Genomic DNA, 18,126 nt, shown 5'->3' on the forward strand with positions numbered 1-18,126 from the left:
TTGCCTAGAATCTATGATATGATAAATCATTTGATTAGAAATGTAAATATAGTCATGAAATGCACTTGCTCAATCAAGATTCCCATAATAAATATTCAAGTGTATTACAAAGTTGTACATGTATGAATAATGTTCTTTCATGGGTTATGGTTTGAAGAGAAGCAAGAATGCATCTCATAAAGTCATTAATATGAGCAGGAGATTGCGTGAGACTTTCTGTAAATGAGTAATGGGAAAATGACTCAGAAGAGTAACCAACTGTTGAGTTTGTTCTCATTTGATCCTTTTTTTGTACCCAATAATATACCATTGAACTTGTTGTTTATGTTCACCATAATCCTTTGACCTACAACATAGGTGATAGCCGGTCAAAAGCTTGTCAAAAGGATTATGATGAGCACAAACAACAAATTCGATAATATATTGAGTACAAAAACAAAGGACCAAATAATAACAAACGCAATAGTTAGTTACGTACATATCTATGCAAAATTGTCAGAAGAAAGTTTGGAATCAATCATGTGATAAATTTATTAAAAAAAATATATATAAAAAAAAAAACTTAGAAAGGAGACTTTCAAATGTTAGGTTAACGATGAATTCTTAAAGAAAAAAATGTCAGATGTTATTTTAGAAAGGGAAAATGACTTGTAAGGGTAATGATGTATCAAAAATGTTTAAAAAAGACCATCAAAGTTTTCCTTGTTAAAAAAATACCATCTAACTAAAGGTTTTGTAAGAAAAAACACCAAGAAAGTATTCCATTTGTTCACATCTAACCTATAGTAACCGGCATCTGTAGGGTTCCCTTTTGATTTTACCTGTTAAAAAAATGACATGGACTTTATGTCGATTAAGTTAGTAATACGTGGGATTTTACCCCAATTCTCGTAAATGACAGAAAGCGAGGTAGTATGTTTCTCTACGGTTCGATCGATCAACAGTTACTCCAACAAATTCTAAACTCGATTCTTCTCTACAGTCAGATATATTCATCTTTATGTAAGTTATACTCTCATCTTGATTTTGATTTGTACAGTTTGTGAAGAATCATCTCAAAATTAATGTATTTTCTTGATTCTTCAAAGATTCAGCTTGCGTTTTAAGGATAATACAAGTCCGGATCTGACACAATGGAATTTTTCTATAAGGGTTTCCTCCATAAGTGTCACAATGATTGATGAACTAGGCATGGAGGGCTTAAGGAACCTGGTGTTTTGAACTGTAACTTTCCAAATGGGTAGGAAAGAAGCATTAACAGGGGTGAAAATGAATTAAGAGATGGTAGTGACATTGTTGGAGTGGGACTATAGGCAACTTATGAGATTTCCAGAGCCTGGTGAAGATAACAAGGTTGCCCATGAAACAGAAAACAAGAAAATCAGAACCAAGAAGAAGACAAAAGATCTAAGTTGAGACTTCTTCATGTTTAGTTAATTTTGTGAATTTGATCAATAACAATGACGTACTTATATACAGAAGAGAGCATATAGTTGACTGCAAATGGGGATATAAAAATTATGATAAGTTCAAATTAAGGTGTTTAAAAAACCCTGGAAGGAGGATGGTGATCAATTCAAAAGGTGTTTGAGAAATTATTTTGCATTCCTTTGTCTACATAGGACTTGTGAAAGTACATTGATGTAATTATTCATATGTTGTGCCTCCATCTGTCTTGAACACTTTGGATGATTTTACCCATGCTGTCTTTTGGTAAAGTAGTTTACTAGTTTTCCTATAAATATGATGCATTAACTGTGGAATAAGGAGCCTTTTACCCATGTTGTCCAACATTTTTTTTTAAATAAAGTACTTGATGTTGGAAATAAGTTACACAAGAACAGTTGCAATCCTTATAATCCATTTGTGAATCATTATACCAAATTGAGGATAACAGCAGGGAAAATTGGTCCAGTTGTAAGGGGCAAAATGGTCTAGCTGTGAGTACATTAGTTTTCCACAATGGTTATAGCAACATTTAGTTAATCTTGAAGAAGTTCATCATGAAGAGCTATAACCGTTTTTTTTGGACCATTTCTTATCGGTAACAGTAACTGTCCATTTATGGTGTGAGGATGTTTTGGTGTCATATGCTTAATCGTTTCATCCACAGTTCATTAATTTTTGTAAGACCTGCTGCTTTCAGAATTCATAGTTACTGGCGGGAGTTTTTTCCAATATTTTGACCATTTTACCCCTATTAGTTGAGTTTTTATGTACCGTTGTTGTTGTGCTCTATTTTCCAGCTTGATGTTTAAATTTATTTTGCTGTTTTTGTAGACGCTTATTTACTCCATTTCTATCTTTTATGTTAATATAATCAATCACTTAGATTTTAGCAAATATTTTGAGTCGTAGGTATAGTGCGTTGATCATTTGTAATTAAAAGTGGATTTGGGTGTTGCTTTTATACATGGGAAGGTTATTGGATTTAAAGAAATAAATACATACATAAATGCCGTCACAAGACCTGAAGAAGAAGACGATACAGGAAAAGAAACCCATGAGAAGTCGTTCCTTATTATGAGCAAAAGCTCTAATTGGATTTAAATAAGAAATACACATATAAATGCTATGTCAACCACTCTTTCTCCCATATCATTAATCTTAGGCCAACTCAATATTTTTTTAATCCTACTCATCCATAAGAACCGGTTACTATTAGGTGAGATGTAAGCAAAATGTATATTTTATTGGGGTTTCTTATACAAATTAGGTGGAGATGTGAACAAAAGATATATTTTATTGGTGTTTTTTATACAAAGACTTTAATTAGATGCTATTTTTTAAATATACAAACTTTGATATTCTTTTTTTAAACATTTTTGAAATATTCTCATTTTCCCTTGTAAAAAATACATATAACTTTTGTGAATATCCAGATAAACATACCTGTGTTTATCCCAATGTTTTAAAACTCGGGTTTTTAGTTGACCCGGTGCGATGACCGGTTCACGGGTCAACCGGTTTAACCGGTTGAACCGCCGGGTCAACCCGGTTTATGGTCTTTTTCTATTTCTATATATTTTTACTTTCATGCATAATGCATAAACATATAAAACCAATAATTTGATGTCCACAAAGTTTAAACATTGAAAAACATTGAAGAAACCGCAAACGGCTCGTTGTTTTGGCGTTCGCTACTTGTATGCAACCATCCAAACTCTATTGAAACGGGTCAAACCGGTTTAACCGGTTCAACATAAGCGGTCGAACCGCGGTTTAGGGGAAACCCGGCCGGTTCGATCCGGTTCGTATTTTTACAAAAAACCGGTCTAATTTGACCCGCCTTCTACCCCGGATCATGGTCCAACCGGTTGAACCGGCCGGGTCGACCCGGGTTTTAAAACATGGGTTTATCCGTTTGGAAAAGAAACCCTTTTGACCAAAGTCTCGCGTTCTCTATCTCCCGCGCTCTCGCCATCCTTCCTCTTTCTTCGTCGCTCTCTGTATCCTCTTTCTTTCGCCACCGCCGTCGGCGACCTGTGCACAGATACCTGCTTCCACCTCCGCCGTTCTGGTTCTCCGTTTCTCATATGTTCTCGCTTCTTGATTTCTCTTTAGGTATCACTATCGCCCTGTTTACTCATTTTCTAGCAAAATCATTATGGCTAGTTAGTAGTGCCTGTTAGCAGCGTAATCGTTACTAATAAACCTCTATTATCCTGGAATTTTTGTTAAATAATGTAACAGTTTGTAATAAAATTTGTTAATTGTGATTTCTGTTAGGGTTTTCGCCATTGTTCACCACAACGACCGGAAACCATGGAGAAACTCCCACACTGTGTTTTATCAAACATATTCATCGGGTTTAGGGCGAAACATCTTGCTAAAATGAGGACTGTCTGCAAATCATGGAATGCTCTGTTATCTCATTCCTCCTTCATAAAATATCACCTGGATCATTCAGTTGATAGCAACAATGAAATTCTCTTGATCTTCAAAAAACCATTTTCTTTCGACTCTAAACCATTCACAGTACACCCCTCTCGATCTCCCAATCTGGATCTCGCTAATTTCATCAAACTCCCACTTAATCCCCAATCTGAAAACAGAAGTGGCAGTGTCATTGGATCTGTTAACGGCTTAATCTGCTTTGAATACGGATCATACGAGTATTCCGATGTGATCTACATATGGAACCCTTCTCTCTCTGCCTTATTAACTCTCCCACCCTATTCCTTGCCCTCTGAATGTAATGCTTGGATCTGTACTAATTTCGGGTTTGGGTTTGATCCCACAACTGATGATTACAAAGTTGTAAAAGTTTTAGGCATCATTGGTTCAAAAGTTGACACTACAGAGTGGATGCAAGCTGAGGTTTACAGCATGAGAAAAGGGACCTGGGAGTTTATCACTCAAAAGATTCCATCACACCTCACAAATATTTATGATCAAGATGTAGTTTGTCAAAATCGTCTTCATTGGCTTGCTTGTATTAACTTGGAGATTGCTCCAAAAAGGATATTGGCATTTGATTTGGGTGCAGAGACATTTCATGAGATACATCTTCCAGATTCTGTACTAGATTACACTGTGTATAAAATCTCAAATCTCTTAGGAGTTTTTACTGGAAAACTTTGTGTAATGTCAAGTTTTCAAGCAAAAGGATCAACTAAATTTGAGCTGTGGGTGATGGATGAGTATGGGGTGGCTGAATCATGGGTGAAACTTCATGTCTTTTCCCCTTGTGAGTTAATTCCACGTGGAATCATATCACACAATGAGTTCCTTTTTCAAGATTTAAGAGGTGATCTTGCTTTGTATGATCCAATTGCAACTAAATTCTTTAAGTTTCAAGGTGAATGTAAATGGATACATAAAGTTGTTCGGTATGTTGATAGTCTTGTTTGGGTGTCACCTGCCAGCTGCTGCAGCATCTCTCAATTTCAATTTTGAAGTTTGTTTTTGAGTTCGTGATTTGGATCTTATATCAAATGTAAAGTCTTTAGATTGGATACTTAAATATGTTTTGGATCTTATCATTTGCTTTTGCAAACAATATGTTTTTGATAACACTTTCCTTTGGTGAATCACTTTTTAAGGATATTGGCATATGATTTGGGTGTACAAACATTTTCCAAGTTCTAAACTTTCAATACGTATGCAACTTTTTAAATCTTTTAGGTAAATTGAGAATGCCCAAAACAAAAATAAAGTGTAAACAAAAACTTTTGGTTGAATCGTTTTGTAATGGAAAAACCTTAATATGTTGAGTTCTTACTTTTTCATTAATATCTTATGACTTTTGCACTCAATCAAACTCATCAAGTATTGTGCCCAATTATGTAATAATAAATTAAGGGGTATCTTAATTGAACCCTATATCTGTACAAAAACTATATTCATACTCAACATATAAACTAAACAATAATTTTCAATTAAATCATACATATCCTAATGTTACTTTACAATTAACTATTTAACTTATACTTCATAATGATTATTCATGATACACCTGCTGCTATATGGTGTCGATGAAACCAAAGACGACGGACAAGAAAATAAAACAATGTCCAAACCTTAAACGACGACATCGATTTGAATTGTAATGGCTTGACTCTCTCAATGATGTTAATATCTTTATTTTGTGTATTTGGATTCGAGTAGATTAAAGCGATTAAATATTTGCAAAAATTAACTCTAATGTTAATGATTTATATTATTATTATTATTATTATTATTATTATTATTATTATTATTATTATTATTACGCAAATGGTCTCTATGGTTTAGGATAATCTACGTGTTTGATCACAATTTTTTTTTTAACTCGGACGGTTCTTAAGATATAATTTTGTTGTGCGTTTAGTTTCTAAAAAGACTATTTTACCATTGTAGGTGTTTTTTTTAATCTTTTTATTATTTTTATTTATGTTATTAACCTATTAAAATTAAAAATATGGTAACTAGATATGTGGTCCACCTCCCTACCCAACACCCTCCTCATCAACCTCTTCTTCGAATACTCGACCAATGAAAAGTCACCCCCTTCGTTTTCTTTGATATGACCGTCGGACGCCACCATACCGTTCACATATGAAACAAATCAAAAGTAAATCACAACAAAATTGTTCCAGAAACTTGGAAAACGGGAAATGGTAAAAGTGAAAAATGACTACCGTATCATGAGCAAATTTAAAGGAAATCAAAACGGAAAATGGAAAAAGCAAATCGGTATAAGGTAAAATTGAAAAATCAAACCACCACTAGATCTGAAGCAAAATCAAATTAGAAACCATATCTGAGGCAACCAGGCAACCCATCTAAGAAACCAAAGAGCCCGATAGAGGTGACCTTCCACTTCAGCTTCACTGGATAAACTAGATATCTAGTTACGTGGCTCTTTGTTTGACATTGTGTGTGTATATATATATATATATATATATATATATATATATATATATATATATATATATATATATCCTGCTTAGATGTAATAGCTATACTATATGTTTCCTTCTTACATTCTAATAACAAAATCGTTTCTGAATGTATATGACATACTAATTTGACAACTCAAGTATTTTTTTCGTATAGTGCGGGATGTAAAACCCAGTTTCATGACATTCCAACCAAAATAATAGGTGAAATTAAATTCCTTATTATTCCAAATATTTTGAAGTTCAACTTTTTATATATGTTTTTGTACCATTCCCAGGGAAAATGACTTAGGATGTTAATAAACTTTTATGTTAAGTCTTCTTTTACACCATATACAATCCTACATTTTGAACCTGTTCACATATATTACTTTAACGATCGAGTACTATAGGTTAAAGGATAATATACGAAAGGTTTCAACAAAGTGGATGATATATATATATATATATATATATATATATATATATATATATATATATATATAATGCTTCTTTGTTTATATATGATTGTAGCTTTCTCTCTCTCTCTCTCTCTCTCTCTCTCTTATATATATATATATATATATATATATATATATATATATATATATATATATATTGTAACACCTCAAATTTCAAAACAAATTTCTCATTTTTATTTCACCAAACTTTATTTATAAATCCAAGTCATCACAGAATTATAAATCATTATCAAAACAATATTAGAGTATCCCAAAATCCACAAACATCATAAGCCAGCGAATGTGTACAATCATGCTTCCGCCTTCCCGAAATCTACAAAAGTACTTGAAACATATTTAAATCAACACTTTAAGCACGAGACTTAGTGAGTTCCCCAAAATACCACATACACAAATAATTAGCCTCTTATGGCTATATCTTGATAAGGACCCTCCAGTTATGTGTCTCAGTGAAGACCCTCTAGTCATGTGTCTCAGTGAAGACCCTCCGGTCTCACGTCTCGGTATAGACCCTCTGGTCATAACTCAATATATACACACAAAATAATATATCAACATAAGTCACAAAGACAAAATGCATAATAGCACATATTTCTAGTATAAGCAAATAAGACCCTCCGATCAATAATACGAATAAGACCCTCCGGTCAATAACACGAATAAGATACTCCAGTTACACATAAATTACCACATAGGTAAGTATAGTGAGAAGACTCACCTTAGCCGATGGATAACAAATCCTACACTCGTGTCCGCTGCACAATAACTCCACACTGGGCCAAACAAAATCATTCTTAGATAACATTTAGGGTTATACCCAAAGCACAAGGCCCAATCTAAACATGCCCTGTAAGGCCCAAACCCAAATAGGCTCACCAAGGCCCAACTCAATAACTCCTTAGGCCCAACAAGGTAACCCATCAAGGCAAGCCTAACAAGGCCCAAAACAACAAAGCCCAACCTCAAGAACAAGTCCAAGTACAAAACCCACAACTCAATTGATCAGACAAACGCGCGACGTTCATGGGTGGAACGCATGACGTTCATCGCCGGATCGCTTGATGGGGACTAAAGCAGGAATGCGCTGTGTTCCCAAAGATTACGCACGATGTTCCCGGTGAAATTCCAATTCTTGTTCTAATAAACTATTCCATTAAGTCCAGTATCCAACACCTCAAAATAATCCCATAATAATAAATTAATCCATAAATTCGAAGGCTTTAATCCTTGGCATGACTCAAAGGGGCCCAAACATGATTTCCAAACACTCTAACTCCATAAAGAGGCCAATGACTCACATTTAGTCCTGAACTCCTTAAGTCCTTTCACCCAACACTCAGATCTGGTCCAAGAAGGCATTTTACAACATAAAGTTCCCAACTTTATGCCGTATCATGGCTAAATGTGCTCAAACCCAAACCCTAACTTTTAACACAAAAACCCAAACTTTATAATCCTTTGCATGGATGGGAGGAATGGACCAAGATCACATTTTTATGCCTTAGAACACTCAAAAACCTCAGAAAGTACAACTTAAATGGTCTAGAGTAGCCCATAATCATAAAGACCAAAGCTTTGGGACAAAAAGCACATAAAACCCAAAACTAGTTAGATCAAACACATGATTTATCAAGATAGAAACTTTATAGCTCTAGTAGCTTGCAAAGTTGATGAAGGTTCTGGATCTAGAAGCCTTACTCTAACAATAGCTTGATCGCCAAGTTCCTTCTTCTTCAAGGGCCAAAACATAGCAAGTCATACCCCAAATAGATCCCATGAGAAAGCCACCAAGATTCAAACTTTATACTTTCTGGAGCTAGATCAATATGATTAAGGCTTGAATCCACAAGCTCCAAGCCAAGCAATGCTTCCTCAAGAAACTCCTTCTTGCACAATAAGCACCAAAAACCCGCTAAATCACCAAAAAGCTCAAGGATCACTCAAATGGAGGCTAAGGTTTCGTTCTTAGGGTTAGAGAGGATGAAGGCTGAAGAATGAAAGAGGTTTGGGTCCATAATGATGCTTATAAAAGGGCCAAACCCTAAAAACGAGTCTTTGATGCAGCTCATCGAATGCCCATTGCATCATTTTTCCCTTGAACGCCATTCATTCCCATCTGGTACGCCCCGCGTACCTGGTTCTGCCCAAAACCCACCTAACTTCAAATGTTCATAACTTCTTCGTTATAACTACGTTTTTGATGTTATTTATATCCACAGAAAGGCAACGAGAAGCCCTACACTTCTATCAACTTTATCTTTCTTGAAAGCCACTCGAAATCAGATCCAAACAGTGTTGTAAAACTCGCCAACTTGGCCAATTACTCCTCCAAGTACTGGCTACTCGTCCCCCTACCGATGCGAGTTGCAAAATCCCGAGTACTCCCCGATCGACCCTTATTGAACTGAGCAATGTTGTAAAACTTGGTCAACTATGTGATTAATATGTATAATATAATTAATGATCTATTATTTAACATACACATGTGATTATTACTACATATATATATATATATATCTTAAATTCTCAGTAATTATTCACGAAGTGAAACCAATATGTGTTTTTTAGTTATTGTGTATTCACATGTATCTAATTTTGTTATATATTTAATCAGCTTATGATTTTGACATATATAATGTCCCTAAAAGTATTTCTACATGAATTACCGAATCCGAGTACTCCCTGAGTAGTCCCGAGTACTTGCTACTCGGTTGTCGGCCGAGCAGGTACCGAGTAACAAGTTCTACAACCTTGGATGCAAAATTCATGAAAGGCCCGAACCAACGCCTTTACTGATTCCCTTGGGATCTAAAAGCACAAACCAAACTCTTTTATCACGCAACCTACCTTACCCATATCCAAAAGGGTCTAAATCTTTCTTCTTTAAATCCTCAAAACCTTCCATACCCGAATTACGACCCATGAGCCTTAAATCACAAAACGATCTGAAACAGGATGTTACAATTCTCCCCCACTTAAATTAGATTTCGCCCTCAAAATCGTTCATTTCGACTTCTTCTGTTACAACAGTCGATATTAAATGAACCCAAAAGAAACGGAGGGGTCATCTCGCACCGAAGACCACCCATCGATACTACTATCAAAACCCATCTGAAAAATGAACCTTAATACTCTACCCTCAGTCATCAAAAGAATAACCTTCCGATCCGCCTGGGAGCTGAAACTCTACACTGTGTCTGACCTCCAGACAGACGAAACCCTTCCAAAACCAAACCCAGGATCCGATCCACGATACCATACAATTCTTCCTGCAATATTTGTGAAACCTCAACAGTAATTATCTCTCGTATCTGATCAATAGTTAACCCCGACCTATCCTAACCATCAGCTCCAGATCCTGCACCAGATTCCCTTGTGAACTCCATACTAAAAACAAACAAAAAATGCATCAGGAGTGCCACAATACACATTTCTACAACCACATGATGAGACTACCCCTTGGGTTTACGACTTCCTCGCTACGCATACGATTACTGTGCGTTCAGTAATACGGACCCATACTACCTTCCACACATACTCATATTTGTCTCAAGGATCATCACAACTACCCAAAACAAATACAACAACTATGATATATACATGTGAATCACATGTAATTCATTTGTGGTTCACCTATGATTTACATGTGAATCACATGTAATTAATATGTGACTCACCTATGGATTACATGTGAATCACATGTAATTCATAAGTGATTCACTTATGATTTACATGTGAATCACTACACACTTATAGTCGAATACCACATAAATGATGAGATTAAGGTAGATAAATTTATTTATCAATAAGCATAAATGATTGTAGAGATTCTTCAAGTACAACAACAAGCCCATCTCAATCATCAACATACTGTCTTAACAAAGGTAACAAATATTTGTACTCATTTAGTAAATAATAAACACATTATATATATATATATATATATATATATATATATATATATATATATATATATTGTTTTAATGAAGTGAAAATTACATATTGTTTATAGATGGACATCGAATTGATGATGTAAGCAAAAGAAGATCAAATCAAGATGAGTAAGAGTAGCAACTCGGCCTCATGCTTGTACTTCTTTTGGTTTCTATTCCTACTATTCTTGTTGGGTATGATTTTTTTAATAATATAAAGTTTTTATAACGTTATTTTGACATGCTATTCTTGTTGGCTAAAGATCTGGTGGTCACTCTTTGCGGCCAACGTGAGACGCATTCTAAAAATAATTTAAAATTGCAAAATAAACAGAAAAAACTGATTTTTTTTAATTATTATTTTTGTTACTTTTTTTACCTAAAAAATAAAAAAAATTAGCGTTTTTTTTAAATACTTGAAATATTCTAATAGAGTATTACATTGTAAATATTATAATATGATTTTTAGAATTTTAGAATATTCTACTAGATTTATAAGATATGTAAAATATTCTAATATTGTACTAGAATATATAAAAAACAATATTTTTTAATTTAAATTTTAATTTTATTTATTTTGGTATTTTTTTTAAAATTTTTTTTCCGGAAAATATAAATCATGAAAACAATATTTGAAATTCTTTTTCGAAAATTTTTAATTATTTTTCATTTTAAATATGTTTTTTTATCTACAAAATAAGTGGCTATGATTGCATCTCACAAAATTAGGCCGTCTCACATGAACCTAACCCTATATATATATATATATATATATATATATATATATATATATATATATATATATATATATATATATATATATATATATATATATATATATATATATATAGGATATAGATCCGGTAAGAAATTTTTTTTGGTAGGAAGGTAAGAAGTTTTTTTTTCTATATATTTTTTTGACGAACAAAAAAAATGAATCACTAGATGATTCATTTGTAAGATGATTCACAAGAAAAAATTCTCAAAAAAACATATATATGATTCATTTTTAAGTAAATTAAGAAAAAAAATCCACTTTTATGATAATTTTAGTGAATAACAACAAAATCATTATATAAATGAATCATCGAGATGTTTTTTTGAGAATTTTTTCTTGTGAAACATCTTACAAATGAATCATGTAATGATTCATTTTGTTTGTTCGCAAAAAAAATATGTAGAAAAAAAACTTCTTACCTTCCTACCAAAAATTTCCTTCTTATTTGATCTTGACTCTATATATATATATATATATATATATATATATATATATATATATATATATATATATATATATATATATATATATATATATATATAGAGAGAGAGAGAGAGAGAGAGAGAGAGAGAGAAAACTGAGTTCAAATCTTTACGACTATTGTATGTATTTATGGACCAATAAGAATTTAAGAAAAAAATAAATCTTTAATAATAAATATAAGAGTATAATAGTAATCTATACTATAATTAATTATGGTAATTGATAAAATCAAATAATATCCCTTTAAATTAGGTTATCAGTTTTACAACCCTATAACACCACTACCCTTTCCCCGTTTTCTCAAAATCCATCGTCCACAACCATCATCATCTTAGCTGCCGACCACCACCGTCATCATCTCCATTGCCGACTCTTCGTGCTCCCTTTGCCCTGTTTCGATTGCAGCATCTGCCTCGATTTCGTTAAAGATCTGGTGGTCACTCTTTGCGGCCACCTCTATTGTTGGTCGCGTATCTACAAATGGTTATCTTTCACCACCGATTCCGACGCCAAGAAACTCAAGGTCACATCTTCAAATATTGGTTTTCCTTCAACAATCAAATCGATGTAAGGTAAAAATCATCTATTCTTAAATATCAATCAACATGAAATTCAATTGAATTATTAAAGATATATATTTAATTTTATGGTTTTGTTGATTTTTTCACAAAACTAATGAACGCATAAAAATAAAAGTAATATTTTATCTTCATCATCGAAAACGATTATTGTTTTAAACTGATCTCAATAAGTTAAAAAAGAGAACCATAAATTACAATAAAATGGAATTAACATAATAGTCAATTTGTTTTAATTTGTTTTTATTGGGAATCAATTTCAAACAAACATTAAAATTGTTTTTGTTTGACGATAAGTGGATTTCTGGAATTTGTTTTGATAATACGTATATAGTAGTATTTTATAGGTTCAATTTGGTATTATGTGTCTATTTTTTATATATACTTTTGTTGTAGCCTTATAGCTTATTTATTTTTTCTACTCTTTGAATTCGTTTGCTGAACACTATATATTTTTTTTCTCCATTTCTTTGTAAGTCACCCTATGTGTCCGATTTACTCAATCAACACAACAAACCATAAAATTCTTTATTATTTTAATTTCATTAATTTTTTACATTATTTTTTGCTTGTTTGGTGATAATGCCTAACAAATGTTTGTTGAAATATCTAAAAAAGAATCTAAAAAATCTAACCGTATGCTATGCATTCTACCAGAATTAATACGAACATGTTTTATTAAATATTTATATTATCATAGAATGAATAGTCTCATGGAATGAACATATTTTTGCTTTCTGATATTTTTTTTAAGTTTTGAAGAGGTTGTAATGATATTGAACCTTACAACATTCTACTAGAATGGAATCTTATATTTCGATTTTGTCACAATAGAATCTTGAGTTCCAAGTTAACTTAAGAAGTGTAATGCTCGAGTATTACATTCTGTTAGAATAAATTAAAAGTATTTAATGTCTAACACATTCTTTTAGAATTTATAGTTTATTGATTTAGAATATATTAAAAATTTTAATATTTTAAAGTTGATTATATTTTCTTTTTGGATATAGATTTTGAAGAGGCTGCCATTGATGTGGAAAAAGAAGAAAAGATGAATAAGAGTATTCTAACAGAATGTATTTTTTCAGAATGAATTAGTGTTTTTGTTAGATTTTAATATTTTGAAGTATTCAAGATGTATTTTTTCAGAATGTATTTTAATATTTTTTCAGAATATATTTTATATTTTAATATTTGTTAGATTTTAATATTTTTTCAGAAGGTATTTTAAAATTAGAAAAGATGAATAAGAGTATTCAAGATGAATAAGAGTACTCTGCCCCCTCAATCTCCTTTAAAAGTCCAAACTATAGTATACAAGTGTATGCATAATTTGAAGCCCACATAGGTTTTTTTAAATAAAAAGCTCTGCCAATCTTTATTAAAATTTTAATTAATATTTAGAAAAGTAATAGGGTTATGTTTATGAGTAAACTTGGGGCCCACAATTAAAATCCAATAGACTTCACTACGTCACCCATATTTTAGTTATCGATTTACCTCCATTTACTTCGATTCTTTTAATTTAATTAGTTTAATTATGGATTTACTTCAATTCGTTTAACTTCATTAGTTTAATTATGGGCTTTTTTTAACTACCGATTAACTAATATAGTATATAACTCCTGTATATGTAAGATTTTTAAATCCGGACCCTTCCCACCTCTATTACCATCATCATATCGACATCCGCCACCAAAAGAAAACGTCGTTATTCATAAGTGGGTCTAAGCCCTTTAAAGTGTTTTCAAATCATAAAGAAAAGAAAACACGAACAATTTGAATAGTTAAATGGTTTCGGGCTGTCGGCCATTTTACAACTGATGGTAGCTGGTTTGCTAAAACGTGTTCGTCTAGAATATATTGGCGTTAAGACGAAAACTGCCACACCTATTTTCCTCTCGTGTATCAACACTTATAACGTGTTGATAAATAAACAATAAACCACACACACACACACATATATATATATATATATATATATATATATATATATATATATATATATATATATATATATATATATATATATATATATATATATATATATATATATATATATATATATATATATATATATAGGTGTCAGAAGAAAACCATCTCGTTGTTTTATGGGCCAAAGAATCTTTTTCATTTGATGCGAAACACAGAAAAGGACGATCACATTTAGACATGAGTTTTTTTAAACATACAATCCAATACACATACACACACAAGGACTCTCTGAAACCAGATTGTGTTAATTTCTAGCAATGGAATTACAGATTTTGATAACATTATTGCTGTTTTTGTTGTTAGTTTTATTTCCTATCTTTTTCCTTTTTCGAGGTAAGAAATATCCAGATGGACTTCCACCCGGTTCTTTGGGACTACCCTTGATAGGGCAAAGTTTCGACCTTTTGAAGGCCTTGAAAGCCGATAAGGTCGATAAATGGTTTCAAGAAGGAATAACAAAACACGGGCCTATTTGGAAAGCCAGTCTTTTTGGATACCCGACAGTTGTTTTACATGGTCCAGCTGCAAATAAGTTCATCTACACTTGTGATGGGAACATACTCACCAACACACAACCACCATCGATTAGTAGAATCTTGGGTTCAAAAAATATAATTGAGTTGGCTGGCCATGATCATAAACGAGTTAGAGCAGCTCTCACTTCGTTTCTAAAGCTTGAAGTGTTGAAGCAATATGTTGCAAAAGTCGATGAAGAAATCCAACACCACCTTCAAACGCATTGGCATGGTCGACATGAGGTTCAGGTACACGAAATACTAAAATTTCTTCGTCCTAAGCTAATTTTATATTTTTAGCATTTAGAAAGCACAATAAAAGTATTGATCATTGTTAAATTCTGAATTTCGTTGATAGATGTGTATTCTTGTTCATGTTAATCCAACATAATTTAAATATATATAGACATATTTGTGTTGGAAAGTCACCTGCACAGGATCAAAACAAACTCTCTAATCTGCAAAGTGTTTATGAAGACAGAGGCTCACAAATGGTCCAATTTTCTGTGTATTACTCATTTTTGAAAAACTACATGACATGACCATGTCTTTTGCTACAAGTTTTGACTCCACTGACCCATAACATAATCGGACTTGACCCATCAAGATTACCCAACAATTTGTAAATGCTATATAATCGACCAATCCCTATTCTGAATTCGAAGTATAATATATAACTTTAGGCAAAATGGATACAATGTTTACTAAAAGCGCATGTGAAACCCGTTAATAAGTGATGAAAATTCTTAAACTTATATTAGTTACATTATTTTCGTTTTAATGATGTACAATTTCACAAATATAAGTGAGTGTTTGGACGTGCCTTATGAAACTTATTATGTAAGAGTCAGCGTGGATAATCAACTTTTATACCTTATGTAACTAATATGAATATGAGCTATATTAATTACATTATTTTCCTGTTATTCATGTACAATTTCATAATACAAAATGTGTGGATGTGTGTTATGAAACTTATATTAATTACATTATTTTCGTTTTATTCATGAATATGAGCTATATTAATTACATTATTTTCGTTTTATACCTTGTTTAAAATATGCTTCATGCACGACCTTTCTCATAGCTAATAACTTATTAGGAAGAAACAATAATTGTTGTATTTATAGATAACTAATTTAAAGAAATACTACTTAATTAAAAGAATATTATTATAGTTGACATGTCATGTTTTAAATCTAAACTTTTCAACAATGTATATTGTTTTGATCATTTAATCTATTTTTTAACATTATTTGGCACAAAATTGTAGGTGCAACCCCTAATTAAGACATTAACCTTCAACGTCATTTGCTCGCTCCTCTTTGGGATTGAAAGAGGGCTTAAAAGAGATAAACTCCTACCACATTTCCAACACATGATTGAAGGTGTGCTAGCAATTCCAATTAATCTTCCGTTCACTCAATTCAATCGTGGGATTATAGCAAGAACGAAATTAGTACCGATGCTTATAGATATTATACGTGAAAAAAGGGAAGCACTTCAAGAACAAAAACAAGCTAACCCTCGCGACAAAGATCTTATCACTTCGTTGATTAGTATTCATGATGATGATGGATCACCAATGATGTCTGATGAGGAGATCATTGACAACATCATCGTCGTGATGGTTGCAGGATATGATACAACCTCAGTTCTCCTCACGTTTTTGGTTAAACTTTTGGCTAACAATGAATCTGTCTACTCAGCCATAGTTTCTGGTAAAGCATCTTATCCACATTTCTATTGTAATCATTCTAATAATATGTTAAAATGTAAGTGTTTTTATCATTAAATTTCCCTAACACTAATAGACAGAAGATCCCACCTCACGTAAATTGTATTTTTGTTTAACTGACGAGTTCACAAAATTGAATTTTTAGAGCAACAAGAAATTGCTAAGAGTAAAGCACTAGGGGAAGCATTGGCATGGGAAGACCTTACCAAGATGAAGTACTCATGGAGAGTAGCATCTGAGATGCTAAGGATAAATACTCCTGTGGCTTTGTCCTTCCGAAGAGCGATGCAAGATATTGAGTATGGAGGATTCATAATTCCTAAAGGATGGCAAGTACGTCACATAAACAATTAACAAATAAAGACTTGGATACAAAATATCATAGTAGCATAAATTAAGGCTTATTTGGTTTTATTTGTTTTTTTTAGGTGTTGTTGTCTTCGTCCATGACACACATGAACAATGACATCTTCCAAAACCCGACCTTGTTTGATCCAACTCGTTTTGAGAAGCATTCACTGCAGCCACCACCTTTTAGTTTTGTAGCGTTTGGAGCAGGGCCAAGGATGTGTCCCGGTATTGAGCTAGCGAAAATGGAAACTTTAGCTATGATTCATCGCTTGGTGACACAGTTCACATGGGAGCTTCTTAAGGAAGACGAATGCTTCGTGAGAAATCCAATGCCAGAATTCAATCAAGGATTGTTGGTTAGGATCACACCCATAAAAGCAACATTTATGTCATCTAAAGTATCATTGTAGGCAAGATTTAGGCCAATAGCTTCCTAAGGGCATAAAAATTCATTCAATTTTATAAAGTTTAATGCCAACTTGGTATCTGTTATGGTTGATTTTAATCCTTTGAATGTATGTCAACCATGTATTTCACTTAATTCAATCATTCTACTAAATCTTGTGTAGCTGATGCTCTAAGACAAACTACAATTGTCCAACCCATATATAGTGATCAACACTTGCAATATTTGCGAGTCCATGAACTCCTTTATTAATATTTTAAAGTATAAAATGACATTAAAATTATTTAAAAAAATGACAAACAAAAGAAGTTGAAGATGTAATATGGAAAAATGTGTCCCTAAGAAATTAGTGCGCAAAACATGTAAACAAGTATAAATTAATGAATAACTATTTGATTTATAGTATTTGCTAATAGAAAAAAACTCGTAAAGTGAAATCTAACCTGTCCATTATTTAATATTGACAATTAAAATGAACCGATGATCACTTGGTTGTCGACATATTT

At 32.4% G+C, this 18,126-nt stretch overlaps 2 protein-coding genes across 2 annotated transcripts; both read left to right on the forward strand.

Annotated features, from left to right (window-relative positions):
- Positions 1 to 3,393: 3,393 nt before the first annotated feature.
- Positions 3,394 to 5,060, forward strand: LOC145005810 (F-box/kelch-repeat protein At3g06240-like). Its single transcript, XM_078964926.1, has 2 exons — positions 3,394 to 3,564; positions 3,730 to 5,060. Exon 2 carries the CDS (start codon positions 3,766 to 3,768, stop codon positions 4,897 to 4,899), a length of 1,134 nt encoding a protein of 377 aa, XP_078821052.1. The 5' UTR covers positions 3,394 to 3,564; positions 3,730 to 3,765; the 3' UTR covers positions 4,900 to 5,060.
- Positions 5,061 to 14,707: 9,647 nt separating this feature from the next.
- On the forward strand, positions 14,708 to 17,782 carry LOC145003953 (cytochrome P450 716B1-like). The gene is made up of 4 exons (XM_078962850.1): positions 14,708 to 15,374; positions 16,399 to 16,846; positions 17,009 to 17,196; positions 17,292 to 17,782. The coding sequence occupies exons 1-4, from the start codon at positions 14,868 to 14,870 to the stop codon at positions 17,622 to 17,624; spliced, it is 1,476 nt and encodes a 491-aa protein (XP_078818976.1). The 5' UTR covers positions 14,708 to 14,867; the 3' UTR covers positions 17,625 to 17,782.
- Positions 17,783 to 18,126: the final 344 nt, after the last annotated feature.

Source organism: Lactuca saligna, chromosome 7 (genome assembly GCF_052625555.1).
Source record: "Lactuca saligna cultivar CGN05327 chromosome 7, ASM5262555v1, whole genome shotgun sequence".
Lineage (NCBI taxonomy): Eukaryota > Viridiplantae > Streptophyta > Magnoliopsida > Asterales > Asteraceae > Lactuca > Lactuca saligna.

Excerpts from the sequence above, each read along its gene's own strand:
- LOC145005810 (XM_078964926.1), top strand. The coding sequence starts at position 3,766 with ATGGAGAAACTCCCACACTGTGTTTTATCAAACATATTCATCGGGTTT.
- LOC145003953 (XM_078962850.1), top strand. The coding sequence starts at position 14,868 with ATGGAATTACAGATTTTGATAACATTATTGCTGTTTTTGTTGTTAGTT. Across the intron at positions 16,847-17,008 it reads CTACTCAGCCATAGTTTCTG|AGCAACAAGAAATTGCTAAG; the intron begins GTAAAGCATCTT and ends TTGAATTTTTAG. Across the intron at positions 17,197-17,291 it reads TAATTCCTAAAGGATGGCAA|GTGTTGTTGTCTTCGTCCAT; the intron begins GTACGTCACATA and ends TGTTTTTTTTAG.